Here is a 27,186-nt window from a genome sequence, read left to right on the forward strand (position 1 = left end):
GGGAAGCAAAATCCAATTCCTGGCTTATTGATTTTTAATTTGTATTTGCCTTTTTATGGGGGTAGGGGGAGTGGTTTTAAGCCATACCTGGTGATGCTCAGAGATTACTCTGGCTATCAGAAATTACTCTTGGTGTGCTCAGGGGGTCATGTGTGCCAGGAATCAAACCTGAGTTAGCCACATACACCAAGTTACTCTCCTTTAACAATGAAACACAAAAGAAGAAAACATACCTTTTCAACCAGGAGGAGCAAATTGATTTTATCGACTTCATCAATACTATGAACTTTGTCGTCCAGAGATGGAAGCTGAAAATTATGGGGAGGGGAGTAAAATGAGTTGGTTACCCCCAAAAAAGAAAAGGTATCTTTATTTTTATTGTTGTTTGTTTGGGGGCCACACACAGCGGTGTTCAGAGGTTACTCCTGTCTCTGCACTCAGAAATCACTCCTCAAAATAACTACATTGAGAACTATACTAACAATATGAAGGAATGAGGGAAGTAGAAAGCCTGTCTCCAGTAAAGGCGGGGATGGGGTAGGGAGGAGGGGAATATTGCGCTGGTGAAGGGGAGTGTTCTTTATATGACTGAAATCATACAACTACAATTATATTTGTAATCACAGTGTTTAAATAAAGATGAAAAATGTTTTCTTTTAGCCCAAACTTTTATTTTTTAAATGGTTCTTAAAAAATAAATTCATTTAATCAGGAGAAAAGAAAAAGAAATCACTCCTCGATGGCTCAGGGGACTATATGGAATGCCTGGAATCAAATCTGGGTTGGCTATGTGCAAGGCCTTACCCATTGCACTACTGCTCTGGTCCCTTGAAGAGGTATCTTGATTCCAATTCAGTCTCTAGATGACGGGGTCTACATTTTACTCAACTAAGAGAATATTGCTTGGGGAAAAAAAAGCCTCCTAAAGTAGTCATTTGTATATATTGGCTAGTTGCAATCAGCTAAAACTGAGGAGAAGAAATGGACTATGGATCAAATATTCATGTGCTCCCTCACGATGTTCAGATATAGAATCTTGTGGGACATACTGTGAACAGCTTTCCATAACAATTCACACTGACAAGCAGCCCAATGGTTGGTTAAACTGGCAAGTGGTCTCAAAACTATTCTTCCCTTTGCAAGGTGGAATGTTTACTTATACAACTTTATCTTTTCTCAATCTTTGGCAGATATCAGAGATCTCTTGCAGTGGGGTGTAGAGAAAGAACATAACCCCTTGGTGATGTTCCTGACAAAGAGGCCAAGTGCAAATCTAATCAGGAGGGAGCCACCAGGTAAAGCTAAATGGAAGCTGACTCTGTATACTTAATTGTTAGTCCTGAAACCTACATCACAAAAGAAAAAGAACTGGAGACAGAACAAAAGAGTCAAAAGACTTGAGAAGTTAGAGATAGTGTATGATCCTGGATGGAACACAGATGAGGGAAAAAAAGACAAAAATAGGGGGCTGGAGTGATAGCACAGTGAGTGGAAGTTTGCAAGAAGCTGATCCAGGACCAACCTGGGTTCGATCCCTGGCATTCTATATTGTCCTCTGGCCCACCATAAGCGATTTCTGAGTGCAGAGCCAGGAGTAACTCCTGAGTACCACTGGGTGTGGCCTAAATTCCCCCAAAAGACGAAAATAGTTTTAAAGAGCAGATAAATAATAATAAATAATAATATGATGTAAATAATAGTTGTATTATTTATTTGATCAGTGGGTGAAGGGTGGTGTGAAACTCCAAGGTCTGTACCTGCCTGTGATCAGCAATAAGCCCTGGGGGTGCTTGGTAGGACCATATATGGTGCCAGGAATTGAACAGGGGTAGGTCACATGTGAGGCAAGCATCTTACCTCACGTACTGTTTCTCTAGCCCCCAAAGAGCAGGTCTTAGAGAAATGAGCAACATTTGCGTATGAACTATAAGTCAGATGGTTGCATGGGGTGTGTCCTAGTTTAGAATGATCACATGACAGTTATGTCAAGCTAGAAAGAACATGGAAAGATTTGAGGTTGAATGGCTTCAACTTTAAAAGGACATTTTACCTACCTGACTAGTCTTTATTGGCCCCTATTTGCTTACTAATCAGCTTGCTTATGATTGGGCCCCACATTTTTTTAATAATTTTTATTGAGACTAATGTAAATTATAAGTCTTTCACAGTTATATTTAAGGTAAAGAGTAACAGTGAATTAAGGCCATTCCCACCACCAGTGTTGACCTCCCTCCGACGCCGCCACTCTTCCCAGCATGCCTTCCATTCCTCCACTCTTAGCCCCTGGATTGCTAGTATAACAATGGACTCTGCATTTTAAATAGGATAGTGTGTTTTGTTTTTAATAGGAAAGACACCATAATGCTTATGGTAATGAGATCCTGAGGATCCTGAGGATTTGGTCTGATGACCTCATTGTTACTAGAAAAGCGTGTGAAAGTAATCAGAGTGGTGCCATATACAGTTTGAGCCTAAACCTAGGAAAACAGAACAATCCAGGTCCACTGAGTGCTGGAATTAGATCAGAAAACTACTAATATCCCTGGAAGGGCAAGGACTGGATGGTTCATAAACAAGATGAATGGCTTAATCTAACGCCTACTTGAAAATGTAAGCCTGCCAACTTCCCATTTCTCTAACATCTTCTTTTAGTATATAAAAGTCCACCTGGATGGTCAGACCCACCCTCACCTGGGATGGGGTGGACTATTTTAAATGAAGAATAAAATGTCTGCCTGGGGGGAAGGTAGGAGAGGAAGCAAAAGAGGAGCAGCAAAAGGCAGAAAGCCAGAAGAGAAGCAGCGAAAAGCTGCTTGGAAAAGAAAGCTTAGAGAAACAGATGTGAGGATATGCATATGGCGGACAGAGCCTTGGAATAAAGCAAGCTGACTCCAATGAAACTTTGACTGTTGTGAATTATTTCTCTGCCATTACCCTTCTTCATCAGACCCATCCACTTGAGGGACTAGAAACATGGTGCCTAGGATGGCCTCACCTAACATATGGACGGTACACTATATATTTAATATTTTTAATCAACAGACCTTTAAGAATACAATTTTAGGGGCCGGGTAGGTGGCGCTGGAGGTAAGGTGTCTGCCTTGCAAGCGCCAGCCAAGGAAGGACCACGGTTCGATCCCCCGGCGTCCCATATGGCCCCCCCAAGCCAGGGGCGATTTCTGAGCACATAGCCAGGAGTAACCCCTGAGCGTCAAACGGGTGTGGCCCAAAAACCAAAAAAAAAAAAAAAAGAATACAATTTTAGAGGCTGGATAAATAGCACAGCGGTAGGCATTTGCTTTGCATGCTGCTGACCTGGGAGTGACTTGGTTCAATTCCGGAATCGCATATGGTCCCCCAGCTTACCAGGGGTGATTTCTAAGTACAGAGACAATAGTAACCCTTGAGCGCCGCTTGATGTAGCCCAGAAATCAATCAATCAATCAATCAATCAAAAGTTTAAAAAATAAAATAAAGTTATTTTAATTGTTCAAGATCTAAACAAAATGCAATATGCCTTCCCTTTCCTTTGTAAAGCTGAATTCATTCTGTTGTGTTCCATTAGGTCAATAGCCTAAAACCCTTTAGAAATAGTTTTCCATTGTTCCTTCTCCCCTGCTCCCTCCACCTTTCTAGTGTGGTAACAGTTGAGGAGGCAGACACGGTATTCCAGAGAGCATCCCCTTTGACTTCCACCCTGCTGTTCCAGAGACCCTGTTGGTGAACAGGGTGGCCTCCCTCACCTGTGCCAGATTATTATTGTTGTCCAAGTCACTCAGGGAGGAGAGGATGCTTTCACAACTGGGCTTATTCTTGCAGTCGTTGCTGTTGAGGGTTTGCTCCAGGTTATTTCTGACCTGCTGCAGGCTGGAGCTGAGTTGCTGGCTTGCTATTCGCAGCTCGGTCAAGTTCTGGTTCACATACATCAAGCTTTCTTTGGTCCTTCTGATTACTACAGAGACAGAGAGGCACCCATCAGCCTCATCAGGGACCTGGCAAGATCCTTCCTTGTCTCTGGTAAGGACCCTTCAGGAGTTCACAATGCACTTGCAGGTGCTAATGAGGGCAACTGTGGGCAGGGCGGTGGTAGAGGACCAGAGAGGTGTAGCCAACCAGCCAGCCCACCAGGACTTCCTACTTGGGGTTTCTTCAAAGCAGAAACAGGGCAATAGGCCTGGGACAAATCAGGATGCTTGGGGACAGCACTGATTGGTTGTGATGGCAGGAAACAGTGCCACCTGGCCTTCCTGGCCCGGCCAGATGAATTAGCACCTTCAATCCAGAGCAACATCACACATGAAATGCGTCTGAGCTAGCTTTTTTCTTTCCCGAAGATGGAATTGCTAAGCAAATATCCCTACCCCCGGCCTCCAAGACCCAGAGGGTCACTGGTGGGCTTGGGACCACCGGGGACACCCTGGGTTTCACCCAATACAGCACTCACCCAGTGCCATGGACAGGACATTGCTGAGTACAGGGAGTACTTGGGGCTTCAGCGCCTGGTGGATTCTGACTCCAAGCAGTGATTTGATATCTAGAAGCAAGCACAGGGCCGGTGAGTGTGTGACAGACGCCTTGTTTCTCTGCAGCCACGACTCCCCACTGCAGAGCAGGGCTGGCCTGGAAATGAGTCTGTCTCAGTCTTCCCTGCAGCGAGATCTCAGTGTGCATTCTAGAACCTCTAGCAGGGCTTGGGGACTTGTTTGTGCAAAGCAACTTAGGTTTAAAAACACGACACAGACCTCAGCATTATCCACCATCTGTCAGAACTCCAGCTTGTTTCCAGCATCAGGCTAGGACCCCCATGGCTCGCCTCCCACTTCCCTCATTTCTGGGGGCCACTTAGACTCTGAGAGCTTGTTTTGTCTCTTCATTTGCCTTGCTTCTGACCTGCCATCTCTGAGAGGGATCTTCCAGCCTTTGTGTTTTCTCAACTGCCTTATTTCACTAAGCATCAACCGCCTCAAGATATGCCCATGTGGTAGCATTTCAACATTCCCATCAAGTGGAAACAGCCTGGTGCTTCTCTTTCTTAGCCTTGCTGTGGGGACTTTGAATTTATTAACTCTAAGTTCCTGTGGCAAACATGGCTGTCTATTTTTCTTCAAAGAAGTGCCTTCAGATTAGGGTTTTTTTTTGTTTTATTTTATTTTTTTTTTTTGGAGAAGTAATTCTTTATTATGTCCAAAACAGCACATTAAAAACATCACCATCAGTACCTAAACCTACATATAAAATGGAGATTCTCTCCAATAATTTTTTTCTCTGTGGTAACACAGTAGTATATGTGTTAGAAAGTACTGTTGACAGGACAAGAAGAACTGCTTTAAGCAATGACCCAACTAGCTAAACATTAACATTCAAAGACCAGGTTAGCCACAATTTCAGTCCAAAAAGCAGTATTAGAAAGTAATCTCATGAAGCTGGGATTTACATACTCTGTTCTCCATTCCCTGTCATTTCATACAGTTTGATTATTTCCAAACATATTTCTTTGCCTTCTTTCAAGAAGAAAGAGTATTTCAAGAGGTGGTATAGGGAAGGCACAGCCCAATACCAAATATACATCACAAAATAAAAACATAATAAAAATGAAACACTTATTTTTAAAAACGGAGTACGAGCTTTCGAGAATGATTACTGGGTTTTGAATGAAGGTTACTTCATATTCATCAAAGACACAGTATGGACGGGGCCTTGGTGGGAAATTACCACTGCAGACTAGGATTTTCACTGAGCCTGAGTTTTCAGCTGGGCCTGGTGTGGCCCATTTTGCACTGAAACTGTGAGTGCTCCCCATCTCAACAGGGTTTCTCAATCATGACATAGTTAACACTGGAGGGACAAGGCTATTCTTTGTGGTGGTGGTGGTGGTGGTGGTGGTGGTGGTGGTGGTGGTGGTGGTGGTGGTGGTGGTGGTGTGTGTGTCTCTGTGTGTGTGTGTGTGTGTGCATTGTAGGGTGTTAGCAGCATTCCTGTCCCAAACACTTAATGCTGGTTCAACTTTCTTCCCCCTCAAAAGCATCTCCAAATGTGGACAAACACTGGCCAAGGAAATAGTTCAGGGGTTAAGGCAATTCCCTTTGTATGTGGCTGACCTCAGTTTGATCCTCGGGTTTCCAAGGTCCCCCGAATACTGCAAAGAGTAACACCTGAGCACAGAATTGGGAGTAGCCACTGAGTCCTGCTTGGTGTAACCCCCAAACCCCACACCTCTCCCTCTAAACACACAAACAAAAAATATCCTATTTTCTTGCTTACCTAGAGAATGAAGACCAAGCAATATGATCTCCCCAGAGAGAAAAAGCCCCCTTACAAGAAACACCAGGTTTTACTCATTAAGTAGCAAATGGCCAATGTCGCCAGCTCTGGGGGGGGTTTCTCTCCTGTTCATGCTACCGTCATGCAGACAAACAGCACCCCTCATTTCTCCGTGTTTTGTGGCCCTCTCATCTTTCAGTCCAGGCAAACAAGTTGGCGGTCATGCTACATTGCACTCACTGTCCAGATCCGAGAACGCTTTTTCCTTCGTAGGATTATACTTGTCCAACACGAAATCGATTTGCTGAGGAAAGTAAGACAGACAAAACATGACACCACATCAGGTGACAGACATTCAAAGCCACAAGCCTGACATGCAAACATCTTTCTGAACGACTATACTTTCAGAGGCTGGCAGAGTTTTAGAGTGATTTCTCTTGCTGCAGAGCCAGATTTCAGAACTCCATGGCAGAGTTCTGTGCGGCCTAAGAGAGAAGATTTCTCATGCTTCTGTAGATTGGTTGTGGGGATTTGGGGTGGACCCGAGCTGCTGGCCTGCCCACTGCCTTCTGTCCCGCCAAGTAAGACTTGGGCAGACCAGCCAGGGGCAGACAGGATGTGTCGCCTCCAGCTGGTGGAAGTACAAAAAATGCAAGACCATCTGAAACCTTCCACCTGAAGACATCTGATGCAGAGTTGAAATTCTGGCCAGCCTGCAAAGGAGCCTCTCATGCTCCTGGGAAGCATTTCTGTGCCCGATTTTTCCCCTCAATAATGCACCATACTAGAGTTTCTATGTCCTAATTCTCCCTCCAGAAGCCCCATAGTTTCAGTGGGAATGAGGGTCACTATTTAAGTTGTTCATTTCTATAATGATTAAAGGTCTTCTAACTGCCTTTTTATGCTCAAGAGTAGTTCCGCAAATTGACTCCTCCCTTTCTGGGCTGATTTCTTTCTTTGGGGGTGCACACGTGATAGTGCTGGGGGGGATACTCCTGGTTCTGCACTCAGGAGTCACTCCTGGCAGGCTCGGGGAGACACCGTGTAGGATATTGGGGATAGAAACTGGTGAACCTGGGTCAGCCATGTGCAAGGCAAATGCACCTCTGTGCTGGACTTTCTTTGAAATTTGTATTTGTCCCAAAGACCAACAATACATTTCCCTCAAAGCCACCACAAATCAGGAAAAATGACACCATCCTCACCAGCTGGAATTATTTAGACTCTTTAGAACAGGTATTTAAAAAAATAAAAACTAAAAACAATATTCTTCTACAGATTCAGAGAAACAAAATATTTGCCTCTGCGGATAGGCTGTAAGGACCAAATCACCTTCTGTCAATACTGAAAAAAAAAAATAAACAAAGGTCCCATTTCTTGTCCTTCTCAAGGCTTAAAATTCTGCCGCTAAAAAAAAAAAAATTCTGCCGCTATCTGAAACTCTAATATCTGGGAGGATGATGTCCTGCTCTAATAAGACCCTTGGGTTCTGGGGGGCGGGGAGCAGAGGCTGTTGGTGAAGTCAGTTGGTGAGAACTACTGTGTGGGCTCAGGTATTATTTCTTTTCCTGTTCTTTGGGGTGAGGGGGCCTCCAAGCCCTTCTCTGGGGTTCTGGGCCATTCCCATTGATACTTGGTCAGCTGAAACAGAAGCTCTAGGCTAGAACTCATGATATGATGCTGACTAAACCCCCTGATGTTGAGGACCACCAGGACCACCTCAATGGTGTTCATGGCAGGGAGTTGAGCTCCAGGGCCTGCATTTAGTGAGATTAGGGAAGGTATATGGTGCCAGGGATCAAAGTTGGGTTGGGTAGATTAACGCTTGTACTATCTTCCCAGCCCTCTGGCATCACTGTTAATAGCCATATTCTCAAAGGCCAGTCAGGACGAGGAAATAGCACAGAATACAAGGCCTTGCATCTCATAAAAGGCCTTGCATGTAGCTGCAGTGGCTGCTATCAGGACTGTAATCCCCACATATGATCCCCTGAGTACAGCCAGGGGTCACTCCTGAGTACAGAGTCAGGAATATTCTCTGAGCACCCTTGGGTACCTCCATTATCACCACCCAACAAAGAGACAAGACATCCCCTCCAAAGCTTCTGGGAGACAAACAGCAGCCTTGTTGTCCTCCCTCACCTCTTGGTTTCCCCTTCCCAGGAATTCTACACATCTAGCCACAGAGATAGGAACAAATCTGAGTGTTCACAGGGCAGAAAAGTTTGGTCACAACAGCAGCTTCCTACCCAGCACTGATGTTTCCTCCAGGGCTAGGAAGACTCTCTTGAGACTTCCTCAAGCACTCTGTGGCTCATAAAATGGTCATGCTCTTTTATGACAGACACTCTCATTTGACGTGTTGGCTCCATAAAATAAGGCAGAAAGAGCCAGTTCTGAAAACGCTGTATACTTTTGGAAGCCACACATGTTGCAGTTTATTTACGCAGTGAGGATGGCAAAAATGAGCGTGCAGCTACATAGATCTACTGGATCAATGCAGATCCCAAAGACACAACGGAACCCTGGGACACCCCAAGGGGAAGCCTCCTTTAGGGGACCAGTCTTTACCGCTGGAGTGATGTTCAGAAAGGTTCTTAAGTCCTTTATGTTGCTCTCTGCAAGCCTCATGGCTTTTGTGGACACATTCGTGAGGTGACGGTTTGCCAAAAAGCCACAGATAATACCAAAACTGTGGGGAAGAAGAGGAGAAAGAGTATTAATGGTGTAACCAAGGGCTTTGCCTGGATATGAGGCGGCATCTCATTAAGAAGATGTGGGACTCCCCAGTCACAGCCTCAGGCAAGAAGACCCTTGTCCCAGCCAGTCTCATCTGCTTCCATTGCTTTCACCAACATGCCATCACTTAACACCTAGACTTGTGCCTGCACATTGCAGTTTAAGGGTATGTATCCAGGCTAAGATCTGAAATGGTTTGCACAGTAACATGTAGAGGAAAAGTTGAAAACTTTTATATATATATATATATATATATATATATATGTGTGTGTGTGTGTGTGTGTGTGTGTGTGTGTGTGTGTGTGTGTGTGTGTGTGTGAGAGAGAGAGAGAGAGAGAGAGAGAGAGAGAGAGAGGAGAGAACAAGAACAAGAACAAGAGAGAGTCTCATTCCCATATGCATGTGCATGAAGGTTAATACCTATCTACATAGTTCAGCCACAAAAATATATCTATCTAATTCTTTGGGTTTTTCATATTGTCCTTGTTACAATTTTTCCCCCCTGCCAGCTGTGAGGAACTGGAGAGATATTACAGAGGTTAAGGTGCTTGTCATTTTTTGTTTTTTGTCTTTGGGGTACACCAAACCATATTCAGGGATCAATCCTGCTGGGCTCTGGAGACCACATGGCATGCCAGGGATAGAACCCGAGTCAGCCTCTTGCAAGGCGAATGCCTTATCTGCTGTGCTACCACTCTGACCCCTAAGGTGCTTTTCTTGCACGTGGCAAACTGCAGTCTGATTCCTTACATCTCATATGATCCCCTAATGACCACCAGCAGAGATCTCTGAGCACAGAAGCAGGAGTAGGAATTGAGCACCATTGAGTGAGGTCCCAAAATTAATAAAAGGTCTTCAAAAGTTCCTTAGCATTAAAATTCTTGATCAGATGCAACTTGATGGAGGAGCAGAGTTTCACAAAGCAGGCCCAAGTTCCAGGGAACATACTGTCTCACAGGGAGTTATTGCACTGAACAAAAACTAGTCAGTGGTCATAGTCGGGGACAGAAGATTTACCCTGATGGCAGCATTTATTTGCCTCATGGAAATCCATGCATGTATTCTTAATGATATGGACACTTTTCTCCAATGGGGACTATATTCCAACAGTTTCGAAAGTTCTATCCCAAAGGCGTTTTGTGAGAAAAGCTGCTCTATGAGACAATAATAAACTCTTTTCTAGACATCTAAAATGTCTACCTCTTAACTTTATGACTTGACTTGAATCATCTCATTTGACCTTTACTTTTATAGTCAATAGATCACACTTCCGGTTATGAATTTATGGTTTTTGCTGGATCTGACCACTAGGTGGCAGCAAGGAAACACATAAACTCAGAAAACTGGATTTTTGTAAAACCACACCAAGTTGTAACTAAAATGGTTAAGTTTCTATGGGAGCTGTGGCTATGTTTCTAGCAGAGCATTCTGCGGGCAACATGGAGGATGATGGGACAAGGGGAGATTCTGAAGCAGAAAATAAGCACTATGAGTCTGCATCCTCAGCTGTAACATGTGTGGCATTGTAGGGAGAGTGGCTGAGGGTCCCTTTTCCTTTCACAAACCTTTTATTTCTTTTATAACCACAGTGGGAGGTGTTCAGGTTTCCCTTCCTAATCATGCTCAAGGGGAAGGAGCAGTGCTGGGGATGGCACTCTTGCAGGCAAAGCCTGGGCAATGGCCTGTTTTGCTGTCCAACTAATCCCTCGTAAGTAGCCTTGAAAGGTTAAAGGTTAAAAGGTTAAAGTAGCCTTAAAAGGTCCATATTTCTAAGAAATCTCTCAGGCCTGGACATATGGAGACAATTACTTAATTGTTCACATCATTGGCTCTTTAACTTATTTATTGTTGGCATTTTGGGGGCATATGTGCTATGCTCCTCAAAGCTTACTTACATCTGTCTCTGCTCTCAGGGGTCTCTCATGGCCTTGCTCAGGGGATCAGTTCTAGGGGTGCTGGGGATTGAACCTGGGCTGGTCACATGTGAGGCAAATGCCTTACCGGCTGTACTATCTCTCTACACGCCTCTACCCCCACTGACATTCTAGCTTTTATTTCAAGAATTGCAGGCTCCCCACTGGTCACCCCTAAATCACTTTTCCCCCAAAGAGCTATGTGGATTTCTGGGGTTTCCTGACGCACCCCGAGGCCTGACTTGCCAGCTCCAGAGCACGATAGGCTAGACCAGAATGAGGGGCCCCAATTCAGCGATAGCATAGCAGGGAGGGCATTTGCCTTACATGCAGCTGACCTGGGTCCGATCCCTGGCATCCCATATGGTTCCTTAAGTCTGCCTGCAGTGATTCTGAGCACAGAGCCAAGACACACCTCTGAGTGCCACAGGCTGTGACCCAAGAACAAAAATAAAAAAAATCCAATTTCCCCCCTCACCACTGCCACTTCCTTGTCCTGTGTGAGTATCACAAAGCCCCTTTCTGAGCCAGAGACACAATAAAATAGGCAGGGCAAATGCCTGCCAATGGAAGACACTGCTGACCTGGGTTTGATTTGCTTTTCTCCCATATGATCCCCTGAGCACTGCCAGGAGTGATAGCTAAGCACAGAGCCAGGACTAAACTCTGAGCACTGACAGGCATGGTCAAAGAAACAAACAAAAAAGATCCTTTCTTTTGGGGGCTTCCCTTCATGCTGCAGAAGTGAAAATGGGGCAAGAGTTTGTGGCGCTGTAGAGAAGGAGAATCCTGGCATTTACTCATGCTCAAAAATTCCTTTCCATGTTGACACTGATGTGATCTATTAAAAGCAAAATTCTAGCAACACCATCTGCAGAAAATATGCAGATTATATTGGTTTTGTCATTTAAATATTTTAATTATTAGTATTGAGATCCCATGGGCTTGCTTATACTGTAATACCAGTGTCAGAAAGATATTGTTACACCTCTCCTAAATCCAATTTTTAATGTCTCTTAAGCCTGAACTAGTATATATGAGGCAGTTTTGGTGGGGATGAGATTTTGGGAGGTTTGGGGCCCACTCCCAGTGGTGCCAAGCAGGTATTTCTGGCTCTGTGCTCAGGGGTTTACTCCTGGCAGTGCTTGGAGATGACCAAACAGTGCTGGCAATCAAATCAGGGTCTGGGGCACTTGCAAGGCAAGAGTCTTAATCTCTGTGCTCTCTCTCCAGCTGCTGGAACAGAGCTTGACCATAGCAATACTCACTAGTAGATAGTACATTCATGCCCATTGAGGACAACCAAGGTGCCCAGCTAATGATTGGTTCAATGAGCACAGAAGTGGGGGGCCATGTTGATCCTTAATGCATGCAGCTGGAGCCTTCTCTAGCAGCCAGATTTCACACTTGCGCAGCAAGATGAGACAGGATCAACACCTGAATACTCCTGGGCCTCACACGCTCTCACCCTGGGGCCCTCACTCTCCCCACAACCTGTCCAAATTATTGGTCTTTTATCCAGCTACTGACTAGTTCTGTTCAATAAGAGCCAAAGCAAACCTGGGGAGCAAAGCAGGTCCAACGCGAACCACTGGAGAATTCTGAGTCTGGAGAGTTTGGGACAGAGGATTTGTCCTTAAGCTCTGCTAAGTGAGTACTGAACCCTGCTCTGTTCTGATGGTATCTCATTTCACTATGAAGGGTGGACGCTGTTTTTCTGTCAGTTTTGTAAAAGACAGCGGTCTCCTGTCCATGGCAAGTGCTCCTGCAGGTAGGTTAAATGGTCAGGCTGACACCTTGAATCCATTTGGCCAGGTTTGAAGAGTTGAGTCCAAAAACTATCGGTGTTCCTTGATTGACTAAATGACCCAGAGAATTTGTGAGCAGAAAAAGGAATTTGCCATTCAATAACCTCACATAATCCTTCCCTATCCTTTACTTCCCCTCCCTCTGCCTCTCTTCCCCTCCCCTTCTCTTCCTTTTCCTCCTCTTCCCATCCCTGTCTTTGAACCACACTTGGCAGTGCTCAGGGTCTATTTCCAACTCTATGTCTGTCGCTGAATTTTAAATGCCACATGCTTGATCGACTCATTTAACATTCATTTCTTTGGGGTTGTTGACATCATAGTTTAGAATGACGGACATCATCACTTTACAGTTAAAAGTTGACTATTTTAAAAGATCCAACAACTTCTACTTTTGCTATTCAAGTTGAGAGGCACCTAAAATAAAAAGTATTGATCCCTACTGAACAGAACTGGGGCATACAATTCACCCATTTTCAAAGCTCACCTCCAAACCCCTTGGGACTTTTGTATTCAAATTGAGGATGGTGAGTGCAAATTCCAACAGGGGCAGGAAAAAACACAAGAGGGGCTAAATGAGGCAGAGAGAGCTTAGGACTGGGCTGGATGGCTGGGTTGGGTGGGACTGGCTCTTTTAGCAAATTTTCATCTTCTTTTTTCTTTTGTTTTTGGGTCACAGCTGGCGGCACTCAGGAGTTACTCTTGACTCTGTGCTCAGAACTCACCTCTGGCAGGCTTGGGAGACCATATGAGATGCAGGGATTCGAACCTGGGTGCGTCCTGTGTTGGCAGTATGCAAGGCAAAAGCCCTGCTGCTGTGCTATTGCTCTGGCCCCATAAGTCTCATCTTTATGGCAAATCTGTATTATCAGATCGTCTATCTAGTCACTAAAACCTGGACATTTGGGTCCTGATGCAAAACCTGCCATCCTGGAATATCAATGACTAATCAAGGAATAAAAAACATTATTGTTTTGGGGTTCACGTCTGGTGATGCTATTCTGGCTTTATGCTCCAAATCCTAAGCAGCTGAATGCAGGGAGAGGGGACCCCTGTGTGCAAAGCATGCATGTAGCCTATTTACTTCCTGCTCTTTCTCTGCTCCCAAACTTAAAATGCTACGTAGGTTCAACGGATGCTGTCCATTTGCAATCTGTGGGGCCAGAGCGAAAGTGCAGTAGGAAGGGTATTTGCCTTGCACATGGCCGACTGGGGTTCAATCCCTGCAAACCATAGGGTCCTCATGCCTGCTAGGAGTGACCCCCAGCCACAGAGACAAGAGTAAGCCCTAAGCACTGCCAGATATGCCTCACCATACACCTGCAATCTCTAACTTAAAACTTACATTTAAACACATATAGAAAATAAAGAAGTTACACCTTTTAAACATTCCTTAAATTTTTTTTTTTTTTTGGACCAAAGCTGCTGTACTCACAGATCACTTTTGGTGGGGCTCACAGGACAATATATGTTGCCACAGATTGAATCCAGGTCAGCAACTTGTCAGACAAGAGCCCTACTGTACTATCTGTACACGCCTACTGTGCTAACTGAACTATCTCCACTACTTCATTCCTTAATAATTTGAAGTAAGAAAAATCAAAGAATTGATATGCTTTTTTAACACTCAGTCCTCAGCTATGAGTATGTGAGAAAACAAGAGACTAAAAGAGGAATAATGCTTCAATGGTCTGAAGTTCCCCACATTTGATTAAAAATAGGAACTTTTATGTGGTATGATAATATTTCTTGAACTTTGGAGTATATGATAGAAATGCATTTCTATAGCACAAATGCTTGTTTATTGACATATACATTTATGTTTTACAGGGCCCGGAGAGATAGCACAGCAGCGTTTGCCTTGCAAGCAGCCGATCCAGGACCAAAGGTGGTTGGTTCAAATCCTGGTGTCCCATATGGTCCCCCGTGCCTGCCAGGAGCTATTTCTGAGCAGACAGCCAGGAATAACCCCTGAGCAACACCGGGTGTGGCCCAAAAACAAAACAAAACAACAAAAAAAAAAACATTTATGTCTTACAATGGATTGAATAAATTTCTTGCATATTCTTAAGTCTTTAAGTGTATGTCAAGTGTAATGTGTATGCTTTCAAAGTAAACACTTGGTGGGAGGGAAACAGGACAGTAGTGGTGGGAAATGTGCACTGGAGAAGGGTGTTATAAACTATATAACTAAAACTCAATCAAGAAGAATGTTGTGCCTGTCTTGAATACAGGCAGGGGAGGGGAAGGATGAAGTGGGGGCACTGGTGGTAGGAATGTTGCACTGGTAAAGGAGGGTGTTCTGTTTATGACTGAAACCCAACTACAATCATGCTTGTAATCAGGGTGCTTAAATAGAGAATTTATTTTTTTAAAAAAAGAAGAAGAATTTTGTAACTGTGGGGGGAAAATTGTATTATGAACAACCTTGAACCTTGAACAACCTTGCTTAAATAAAGTTTTTGTTTGTTTGTTTTGGGGCCATACTCAGTGATGCTCAGGGCTTACTCCTGGCTATGCACTCAGAAATCGCTCCTGGCTCGGGGAATCATATGGGATGCCAGGGATCAAACCCAGGTCTGTCCTGGGTCAGCCGCATGCAAGGCAAATGCCTACCTCTGTGCTATCACTTTAGACCAAAATAAATTATTTTTTTAAAATAAAAGTAAACACTTGAAACTTTTAAAGAGTAAAGCTAAACTTTTTAAATTTTTTTTTTTTTTTTGGTTTTTTTTTTTTGGGCCACACCCGGTGATGCTCAGGGGTTACTCCTGGCTATGCGCTCAGAAGTCGCTCCTGGCTTGGGGGACCATATGGGACGCCGGGGGATCGAACCGCGGTCCGTCCGAGGCTAGCGCAGGCAAGGCAGGCACCTTACCATTAGCGCCACCGCCCGGCCCCTAAACTTTTTAAATGTAAGGCAATTTTTTCCTACCAATATCTGCTGACTCAATAAAATTAGGCAATAAAAGCCAAATAAATGTTTCCAGACTTTAACTGGTATTTATTTATTTATTTATTAGAGAACATTCTTAGCTGAAATGACTAGTCTTCTACTTCACATGGGACTGGAGTGATAATACTTGCCTTGCATGTGGCTGACCCAGTTTGGTTCCTGGCACCTCATATGGTCCCCTGATTCTCAGGGAATGATTCCTGAGTGCAGAGCTAGGAATAAACCCTGAGCACTGCCAGGTGTGGCCCCAAACCAAAAATAAATAAACAAATAAATAAATAAGGAAAGTGCTTCAAATCTGGTATTTAGTAAGAAACAAATCTCTTGGGACTGGAGGATAGAATTGGGGGTGGAGGGGTGAGAAATGCTTATGGTGGAGGAAAATGGTCAACCAGGAGGAGGAAAAGGTGGTGCTGAGGAGGGTAAAGTATCATGTAGAAAATCCTCTGAGTAACAGCACTGTTATCCAAAGAGCAAAAATTGATAGTAAAAAAAAAAAGGTTTCTTCCAGCAGGGGAGAGGGTAGGGAGGAGGGTGATAGGAAAATTGAGGACACTGGTGGAGGGAAACAAGCAATGGTGAATGAAGAGTGTTGGATATTAACTGAAACTCAATCATGAACAACTCTAACTATAAAAACGATATTATGAAATTGTATAAGTCCTATTTATAAATTACAATTTATACAACTGTATTATGAACAATCTTATAATCATGGTGTTTAAATAAATTAATTTCTTGTAGGAAAAGCTAGTGGGGAGGAATAGGTGGAAGAACATGGATATCAGGTAAAGGGGTCAGTGTTGAAAAATTGCATGCCTGAAACCCAATCCTGAATAATTCTCTAGTTACACAGCCACTATACTAAAAATATTTGTAAATAGAGCACTAAAATAATTAAGGAGAAAGAAAGTTTCTTAGGACTGAAGAGTTGAGGATTAAGGAGCTTGCCTTGCACATGTCAACACCTGTCAACTCCTAGGCACCACAGGTCTCTGAGCCCTGTGAAAATTGATACTCTGGCACCCCTGGGTGGGACCAACCCACAACATTTCCCCATCCTTCACCCCATCCCATCCCCAAGAAAGAGAAAGAAAGTCTTGTGTTTTTTAGTCTTCTAACCTCCATTCCTTTTACAGAGCCTATGGTATCTTAGCCAAGATTTGACAGTGAAAAATGAACTTTGCACACAGCTGTCTTCCTGCGAATGACTGGGATTCAATTTTCACTACTATAATTGGCAGAAACTGACTTATTCGATTTGGAAACTCAGAAATAAGGGTCTGGCTGGTCTCTGTTGGAGTTTTTTTGTTGTTGTTTATGGCCTTTTCGGAATGCTGAAAAATGGGGTGTTGACAAGTGCAAAGCAAAGAAAGGAGGAGGGGGGAAACTTGCTTTTCTGGAGTTAGTCACATCTGCTTAAATGGTCTACAGTAAGGGGTGAAAATTTAGTCTTCTGCTGAGGTCAAACAAGGCTTTTATAAACATATGTTGGAGTCTGGAAAATTCTAACACCCCCCAGCTGTCTGTGGGATAGTTGAAAAAGAGCGAGGAGAGGAGCATATATTCCACATAGCCTTGGACAATTTTTCTCCTTAACACCTCTGCATTTCTCAATTAAAAATAAAAATATATTTTAGGGGGCCGGGAAGGTGGCACTAGAGGTAAGGTGTCTGCCTTGCAAGTGCTAGCATAGGACGGAACACGGTTCGATCCCCCGGCATCCCAAATGGTACCCCCCAAGCCAGGGGCAATTTCTGAGCACATAGCCAGGAGTAACCCCTGAGCGTCAAATGGGTGTGGCCCAAAAACAAAAAAAAATATATATATATATTTTTTTTAATAAAAAAATGGATGAAAAAAATCAGTGCACTCAGGACTAATTCAGAAACCTACTTCAGGGACCAAATAAATAGCACAATGGTAGGGTAAGACATTTCCCTTCAATCCCTGTCACTTCATATGGTTCCTGAATACCACCAGGAGTAATTTCTGAGCTCAGAGCCAGGGAAGAGTAAGCCATGAGTACCTCCACGTGTGCCTCCAAAAGGAAAATAAAAAACCAAACATATAAACCAACAGGGCTGGAGAAATCGCACAGAGGTAGGGCGTTTGCCTTGCATGCAGCTGACCTAGGACTGATGGTGGTTCAGTTCTCGGCATCCCATATGAGCCTCAAGCTTGCCAGGGGTGATTTCTGAGTGCAGGGAATGGAGTAACCCCTGAGTGCCGCTGATGTGACCCCAAAACAACAACAACAACAACAACAACAACAACAACAACAACAACAAACCCACATATAAGCCAACTTCGTAGACCAGAAGGTAGTTTAGTGGTAGAGCATTTGCTTTGCATATTTTTGGTCTTGGGTTTGACCTCTAAACTAAAAAAAGAAAATAACAATAAATACAAAAACAAAAACCAACTGTTTTTTATTGGGAGGCACACACAGTGACCCTCAGGGGTTACTCCTGGCTTTACACTCAGGGATTACTCCTGGTGGTGTTTGGGGGACCATAAGAGATGCTGAGGATCGAGCCCAGGTTGACCACATGCAAGCAAGCACTCTACCTGCTGTGCTATCTCTCTAGTCTCTAAAAGCAACTTTATTTTTTACTGTGACACTTGATATAAAACAACAGATAATAAAATCGATCCCATCAAAAGCAAATCGATTGTACAAGGTCTTTGGAAGAATTTAAAAATATCATTCATGGGCCCAGAGAGATAGCACAGTGGTGTTTGCCTTGCAAGCAGCCGATCCAGGACCAAAGGTGGTTGGTTCGAATCCCGGTGTCCCATATGGTCTCCCGTGCCTGCCAGGAGCTATTTCTGAGCAGACAGCCAGGAGGAACCCCTGAGCAATGCCAGGTGTGGCCCAAAACCCCCCAAAAAATATATATATATATATCATTCACAAATACTTCTTATCTATGATATCCATTTACTTGGGTCTTCCTTTTCTTTTTCTTTTCTAATTTTGTTCCCATTCCCAATTTATCTATTCTTCTGATTTTGTGGACATAATTTATCCTTTTTCCTATCTAATCACGTTACAGAAATCTTTCTTTTCCCTTGATTTTTACCATATTTTTTGCTCTCTAAGATGCACCTGACCATAAGATGTACATAGTTTTTAGATGCTTTCCTCCCCTGCAATCAGGCTTCAGCTCCAGGCAGCATTCGCTCCCTAAGATGCACAGACATTCCCCCTCTCCCATCTCTTTTGGGGAAGAAAGTGCGTCATATGGTATGAAAAATATGGTGGCCTTCTTGGTTAATGTGGATTTCTTGTAAGCCCTCTAATTCTACTTATGACGTTGAAAGTACTTGACAACCAATGGAGACTTCGAAAGTAAGATATCTAATTAGCTACCCTACATTTAAAAAGCCAAGCAAAGAATTTTAAACTTCTGCTCTGAGTTTTGAGTTAATAAAACAGGCTCAGAGGCTGCCACTTATTTAGATCTCTTTGAGATTCACTTAAAGTCATGGGAAATAAATTGGTCCTAAATCTGGCACTTACTCATCCTCAAAGAAGTGCTCGACTTTGGTTTAATTCTGTTGAAATTTAACATTGTGATTTACAAATTAGACAGTTTTGCCTGGCTGGAGAAAGAAATGGCAACTAAAAGTGTAGGAGGTTATAGATCCATTGTACTCTAAAAAAAAATCTAAATAATAATATTTTTTAGGGGGCCAGAGAAATAGCACAGCAGTAGGCCATTTGCCTTGTACTTGGCTGACCCAGGATGGACCTGGTTCGATCCCCAGTGTCCCATATGGTTCCCCAAAGCCAGGAGCTATATCTGAGTGCATAGTCAGGAGTAACTTCTGAGCATCACCAGGTGTGGCCCTCCTCCAAGATATATATATACATATATATATATGTATATATATATGTATATATATATATATATATATATATATATATATATACTGAAAATTTCTGGATGGCTCAGTTCTCAAAAAGAATTATAGACTTCATTTTTTTGTTTGTTTTGGTTTGCGGGCCACATCTGGAAATGTTCAGAGATTACTTCTGGCTCTGTACTCAGGGACTATTCCTTGAGGTACTTGAGGAATCATCTGAGATCTGGGGATAGAATGTGGGTTGGCCACATGCAAAGCAAGCACTCTCTGCACTGTACTGTCTCTCCAGCCAGTCTTCATTTTATATACAATATATACTGACTTTGGTTTGGTGGGGAGAGGGGGGGAGAATCTGAGAGCACACCTCAGGGGCCATTTCTGGCTCTGTGCTCAGGAGTGACGCCTGGTAGTCAGGGGACCATATGTAGTGCTAAGGATTCTAACCATGGACACAACAGTAACATGGAAGCCCTTGCATGGTTTTGTGACTTTATAAATAACATAAACATTTCTTGGCATAAGCTATAATGCATATAACACATAAAGCCTATGGTAAGTGTTGTAGACAGTGCAAATAACAGACCATTTTTAAAACGAGAAACCCATTACAGGATATACTCATTTAAAAAAGCTTGAAAGCCCATATTATTATTATTATTTGGTTTTTGGGCCACACTCAGTGATACTCAGGGGTTACTCCTGACTATGTGCTCAGAAATTGCTCCTGGCTTGGGGAACCATATGGGACGCCAGGGGATCAAACCGCGGTTCATCCTAGGCTAGCATAGGTAAGGCAGTCACCTTTCCCCTTGCACCACCACTCTGGCCCCAGAAAGCCCATATTATTTAAGGAATGCATTATAAATGGAAAATATAATTATGGAAACATTTATTTAGGTAAAACGCATTTCCTGAAATTATATTGCATGTATCAGATCCAGTTCAAATTAATAACTTGATAAGTTATCAGGCTAAAAGAAACCTCAATCCCGAACCTCTTTTTTGCAGTCTGTGAGGGAGTTGGGGGAAGGAGAATCATGGATCACAAGAAGTGCACTAGGATCCCTGTGGGGTCACATGGTTCCTTCAGCTATAGCTGACATCTTTCTGCAAATGATGAGTATGTAAGTGCCCCTGCAGCTACAGGTCTGTGTATTCCTGAAAAGACTCGGGACAGAGACAGGGCAACTGGGATTGCTACTGACTGCACATCAGAATCCAGTGTAAAGGAACAGTCCAATTAAGATGAGGTGAGTGGGTGGGGTGGTCAGAGTCAAAGACAAAGGAAGAAGACAGCAAAGAGCTTGAGAGAGAGAAATAAAGTTTGAGAGATACAGAGTCAAAGAGACAAAGGGAAAAGATGGCCAGTTGCTCCAAGCACTAGCTCAGAGCAAACACAGTTTTCCCGAGTCCATGAAATCAGCTAATTCTTTCACTATAGCCCCATCATCCACATATTATTGAGGACTATTATTCTATTTTCGGCAAAGGTGTCTGTTCAAAAGAAAATAGTGATGGCTATAGTGAAGTTGGCAACACCTTGCCCTGGGTGGAAGTGGGCAAGCTGTTTGAGTTTAACCTTGAGTATGAGTAATTCTGTAGGTAGTTCTAAATAGTGGCATGTGAGTGGGAGAGATAGCACAGTAGTTAAGGCAAACTTGCCTTGCAGCTGAGCCTGTTTGGAACCCCAGCACCTCTTATACTCCCAAGTGCTGCCAGGAGTAATTCCTGGGCACACACCAGGAGTAAGCCCTTAATATAGCTGGGGGGTGCTGTTGTACAGTGAACAGATAATCAAAATTCCCAATGGTGGTGCTAATTCCAACGAGACCAGTCTTTCAGCAGGTAGCCAAGATTTTCCTTCCCCACCCCACAACTGTCATCTTCTACCTCATCCCCCCATGTAAACTGACCCTGAGACCTAGGAGGGTCTTTTCAAAGCTGTCGACTAGTGCAGGATCTTTTCAAAGCTGCCTGTACTCACAGAGAGGGAGTTTGAAAAGTAGCACCTGTAGGGGAGGACGTTAGGAGAGTAATCTTGTACTCACAGGTATGAAAAACCTTGGTCGCCTGTCCATGAGGCACTCAGGAAGAAGGGGGATGTAGCATAAATATTATTTAAGATATAACTTCAGTAACATTCTAAAAACTTTTCTTAGAGCTTCTCTTAAAGATTACTCAGATTTATATAAGCACACCTTTTTAGGAACATTTGTGTAGATTTAAGTACTCTTTATTTAAAGTCTTACGGAATAATTACACTCTCAAATCTAGCTTTGCTGTTAGCCTACATGCAGTCATATCAAGATTAATATTTCAAGCCTCAGTTCTCAATACATGAACTGAAACAAGGCCAAAACTATAGTCAGTCTCTGGGAACTGACCTTGCTGGAGGATCATGGAGGCTGGGGGCTATGCCTTGCCCTTGGTCGGTAACTCAGTCGGTAAAGATAAACATGTAGTTTGTCCAGGGCATTATGTCTAGGGCCCAGTGAGAAAACTAAATGGTTGTATATGCAATTATGATGCCTTGCCAAAAATTTTTGTATAAGTCTTCTGCTCTAGCCCAGAGAAGAGAGGCTAGAATAAAGACATAAGATGGAACTTTATTTCTGAGTGTTTGAAGCTCTGCTTTCATTTCTGCCGACATCAGGCACAAACTTTCTTGAGCAAGGATCCCAAGAATTCCTTCTATGTTCAGACCAAGCAGTCATCTTCCTTCCTGGTGGCATCATTGTGGCACAAACATGGCCAGACCAGCCTGAGGGGAGCCATGTAATAGATGCCCAGGGTTTGGGTCTCTCTGTTCTGGAATTTCTTTTTTTTTTTTTTTGTCATAGGCTCTCAGTTGGTTCTACAAGATAGCCTGTAACCTGCCTTTATCACCTTGTCTCTCCCCAGGGCTCTTTCCTAGGGCTGCCCAGAGAGCAAACCACATTCCAGTGACCTTTCATACCAAACTCTCAGTTATACATACCTTCACTGTTGGCTTATCCTCTTGGGCTCATAGCTAAAAACTCAGAGGGGAGACCTGCTTACATGTTGTTGGATTGTTTTCTTCTTAAATTCATTTTTTGTTTTGTCCTTTTTTGTTTTGTTTTATTTTGTTTTGGGGCCATACCTGGTGATACTCAAGGACTATTCCTGGCTCTACACTCAGAAATTACTCCTAGCAGTACTCGGGATATAGAGGACTGAACTGGGGTCTGCTGTGTGCAAGGCAAACACCCTATCTACTGTGCTCTGGTTTCTCATTAAATTCTTGTACCAGTAAATGTAGAAAAACATTTTAAAAGCATATGACCACAAATTCAATGATCTGACTGGAGAAAGTGGCAAAGAAAATGTTAAGGCAACTGCCCAACCCTCCTGTCTCAAGCACTTCACTTTTGCCACTAGAATGACTGACATCCACTAACTGAATAAATGAGTGAATGAAGGAGGAGACATAGAGCAAAGACCACAGGTCATATTCAGGGGCCAATATCATGACATATGAGGCACATTATCATCCCGAATCATAAAGTATATTTGAAAACTTCATGAAAAGGTAGAGTCTTCATGGCAAATTCAAGAATACTGGCTGTGGTATCATTTATATGATTGGATTCTCAGCTCCCATAGGTCAGGGATTGTTCCTATTTCTCAAGATCCCCTTAGATACCAATTAACTAATAAATACTTGCTAAATCTTCCCATAGGCTTCCTAGGAGTTACCTGAGAGCAAAACCAAGGAAGGAGAGACTACTGCTCTTCAAGAATCAACACAGGACAGAGGGTTGGGTTATCATGGAAGTGAGATGCTAGCTAACTCACTTGGGGGAACCATGAACTCTGACAATGGAGACACCTTTGAGGGAAATGGACCAACACATCTGCTCTCCCTCTTTTTGCTCTGTAGGGGCCATGGTTGTTGCTCTTTTTTTTTTTCACTCCAGGACTTAGGGGTGAGACACGGCATATTCCTCATCAACCTGACATACGACCAATGCGCGTCCAAAGTTCTACTTGCCTTATGATGATGGAGAGCACTAAGAGGGAGATGGCATAGTTGCGTCGCAGGTACGGTCCTTGCTCTTTCTCCCGCTGGTGCATTTTCCCACCACACTTGTTACAGACGCGACACACACAAAAGCAAAACCCCACTATAGGCATGAGGATGATGAAGATCAGTCCCAGGATGGCACAAATAAGGATCCCGAGCTCATAGTGAACAACCTGCAAGAGAGTGAATGGGGGTAGAGGGGGACACAGCTGGTTACATGTCATACCAAATGACACCTTCACCCAGGGCATACACTTCATTTTCAATAAGATATTTGACTTCGTGAACTGAATTTCAATGTGTTGATCATTTCCCGTTTTGAAACTCTTTTGAGAAACAAAGATGTGATTCATTAGAATCGGAGTCAGGGGTTGGACTAACTTCCTTCGACTCTCAAGGAAAAACATCAAAATGCAGGGCCAAATTGCACATGGGTCACTTCAGACCTCAGAGGTATTTTGCTTGCTTTCAAATGGCATCACCAAGGTTGGCAGAAGTATTTGCTTATCGAACTATCCACACTTAAGGTACTTTCCTCCCAGGAACATAGGATGACAGGAGAAGGTCTGAATTTTAGCACAGTATGTCTTGCTCAGACAGGAAGAGTTAAAAGCAATTTGGATGGAAACAATACATGAAAAATTCATAGTTAAGTACAAGAGCCTCAGGGATAGATCTGAAAACACACACACACTCTCCCCGAAAGTTAAGACTTTCTGGATAAGAGGTCTTTCTGGATAAGAGGTTTGGGTTTCCCCCCATCAGATGCTGGAAATAATGGTGCATAATTTATAAGGTTATTATGACACGTGTAAGACTAATAAGGTTATTAATATAAACTGTAGATCTTGTATGATGAGTGACTGTGACAGAGTAACTTCATAAGTGGCACCTCCTACTATGTGTCCACAAGACTGGGCATGGCGACACGTGAATTGGACAGCCCTTAAGTTTCTATGGGCCAATCGAGCTCCCATATGATCCAGCTATACCACTCCTAGGAATATACCCTAGGAACACAAAAACACAATACAAAAATCCCTTCCTTACACCTATATTCATTGCAGCACTATTTATCATAGCAAGACTCTGGAAACAACCTAGATGCCCTTCAACAGATGAATGGCTAAAGAAACTGTGGTACATATACACAATGGAATATTATGCAGCTGTCAGGAGAGATGAAGTCATGAAATTTTACTATACATGGATGCACATGGAATCTATTATGCTGAGTGAAATAAGTCAGAGAGAGAGAGAAAAAAATGCAGAATGGTCTCACTCATCTATGCGTTTTAAGAAAAATGAAAGACATTCTTGCAATAATAATTTTCAGACACAAAAGAGAGAAGGGCTGGAAGTTCCAGCTCACCTCATGAAGCTCACCACAAACAGGGATGAGTTTATTTAGAGAAATAACTACATTTTGAACTATCGTAATAATGAGAACATATGAGGGTTATAGAAAGCCTGTCTAGAGTACAGGCAGGGGTTGGGTGGGGAGGAGGGAGATTTAGGACATTGGTGATGGGAATGTTGCACTGGTGATGGGTGGTGTTCTTTACATGACTGAAACCCAAACACAATCATGTATGTAATCAAGGTGTTTAAATAAAATATATAAAAATTATTAAAGCTGTAAAATAATTTATTTATAAAAAAAAGTTTCTATGGGCCAGCTCTCCATAATCATAAACCCCAAAGCCCATGTTTCTGGTCCTGACTTGCTTTCTTTGGGATGGAATGCAGAAAGCATACAACTAGAAGATGAAAATCACAAGTGCTCCAAGTCATGCATGTGCCAGAGTAACAAAAAGGGCAAGCTTTTATCAGAGGGTGTGAGAAAATGGCAGATCAGCTGCTGGCAACCAAGCAATGGGAGAGCCAGAGAGCAATGACATTCGGAAGGCTCACTGAGCAGAGTCAGACCAAACATATCTCATTCCTTGGCTCAAACGAGATGTCTAGAGAAAAGAGCACTGGGCTCAGAATCAGAGGATCCACTTTAAATCCCAGCAGGGGCCTCTTGTTCCCTACAGTGGAGAAATGACACATTAGCATTGGCCACAGAAGCATGAGGAGAAGGGAAGATAATGGCCTACATTAAGGCAGAAAACCTTGGCCAGGTGCCAGGCACACAGTGCGCATACAGCCAAAAGCAAAGAACTCTGGGGGCAAATGCATATGAGCGTCGAGCTGGTACACATGGAAATTGTATAGCAGAGACACTCAACAGGACAACACAGGCGAAAGAAATGGCTGCAGCTCCCCCCACTCAAGTCACCCCACTGACTCTGAGCCCCACCCCCTGACCACCTGGATCCCTATTTTCATTCCACAATAGACAAATTGAAAAAAATCAGTGCCAGACACATAATCCCCAAATCTTACTTATCCATATTTTGCGATGACTCATCAACAAATGTTTTATTCTTATGAAAGTCATGCTTGACCATTCTGGAGTGTGGGGGTACTGGGGCTGCTCACACATAATTAGTGCACTCAAACATTTGAACAATCTTCCCAGACTGTTAGGTACTATCCTTTATTTCTTTGTCTGTTTTGGATCCCACCAGTGAGAGTTGAGACCTATTCCTTGCTCTGTGCTCTGGGATCATTCCTGTCAGGCTTAGGGTATCATATGGGGTACTCTATATGATTGAACATAAATCAGCTGCATGCAAAACAAGAGTGTGACCTGCTGTACTAACTCTTCAGCCTGTTACTCATTATTCTTTTTGCTTTGTTTTAGGGCCATACATAGTGGTGTTCAGGGGTTACTCATAATTCATTGCTCAGGAATTCCTCCTGGTGAGGCTCAGAGACCATATGGGATCCCAAATGAGAATGAACCCAGCTCAGTGGCATGCAAGGCAAATGCCCTAACAACTGTACTATTGCTCTGGCCCTTAGTTACTATTTTTTTGTGGTTCAGCCACAAGCAAGCAAATATTTTTCCTGCTGTGCTGTCTCTCCAGTCTCCTATTTACTATTCTTAAAAGGATGTAAACACCTGTCTGAATTCCAGCAGACACTGAATCCAAATTCAGTGGAGGACACAGACTGAAGCATTTTCAGGGCCCTGACTTCCACTTCAAAGCTTTATGTTGGATATAGGGCCTTTGCAGGGTTACTTAAATATTACATCAAATACCAGCTGTGTCATGCTGAGAGTTACTTTAATTGTCTGACAGGGATGTAAATTATTGGATATTATGACAGGGTAGTAAATTATTGGATATATTATATTGATATACTGGATATATCAGTGATGGATTACATAGAAGGAGAAGACCAAAATGTATTTTCAAAAGCTGTGTTGGGGGGTGTCAGGAGATAGCTGAGAAGGCATGAGAGCATGCTTTATCTGGAGGAAGTCTGGATTTGACCCCTGGAATAATAACTTCTCCTGGTCACTTCTAGGAGTGCTCCCCCATTTCCCATTCTCCCATGCACAGAGCCAGGAATAGACCTTGAGACCATCACTGAGTGTGGCCCCCAAACAAAGAAACAAACCAAAATTAAAATCACCCTTTTAATGGTGGAGAAGATGAATATGAAGAAGAAATGTCTGGCCCAGTGTCTCCTTAGGGG

General features: G+C 43.2%; 1 protein-coding gene across 1 annotated transcript in view; it reads right to left on the reverse strand.

Annotated features, from left to right (window-relative positions):
- PROM1 (prominin 1) overlaps window positions 1-27,186 on the reverse strand; it is a 104,571-nt gene that overhangs the window by 31,211 nt on the left and 46,174 nt on the right. The window contains exons 4-9 of the mRNA XM_049789976.1: window positions 23,560-23,765; window positions 8,833-8,953; window positions 6,502-6,565; window positions 4,445-4,534; window positions 3,744-3,952; window positions 234-308 (exon numbers count right to left, since the gene is read on the reverse strand). Of these exons, the coding sequence (XP_049645933.1) occupies window positions 234-308; window positions 3,744-3,952; window positions 4,445-4,534; window positions 6,502-6,565; window positions 8,833-8,953; window positions 23,560-23,765 (765 nt within the window). The remainder of the gene's footprint in view (window positions 1-233; window positions 309-3,743; window positions 3,953-4,444; window positions 4,535-6,501; window positions 6,566-8,832; window positions 8,954-23,559; window positions 23,766-27,186) is intronic.

The sequence above is a fragment of the Suncus etruscus genome, chromosome 16 (genome assembly GCF_024139225.1).
Source record: "Suncus etruscus isolate mSunEtr1 chromosome 16, mSunEtr1.pri.cur, whole genome shotgun sequence".
NCBI classification, from domain to species: Eukaryota; Metazoa; Chordata; class Mammalia; order Eulipotyphla; family Soricidae; genus Suncus; species Suncus etruscus.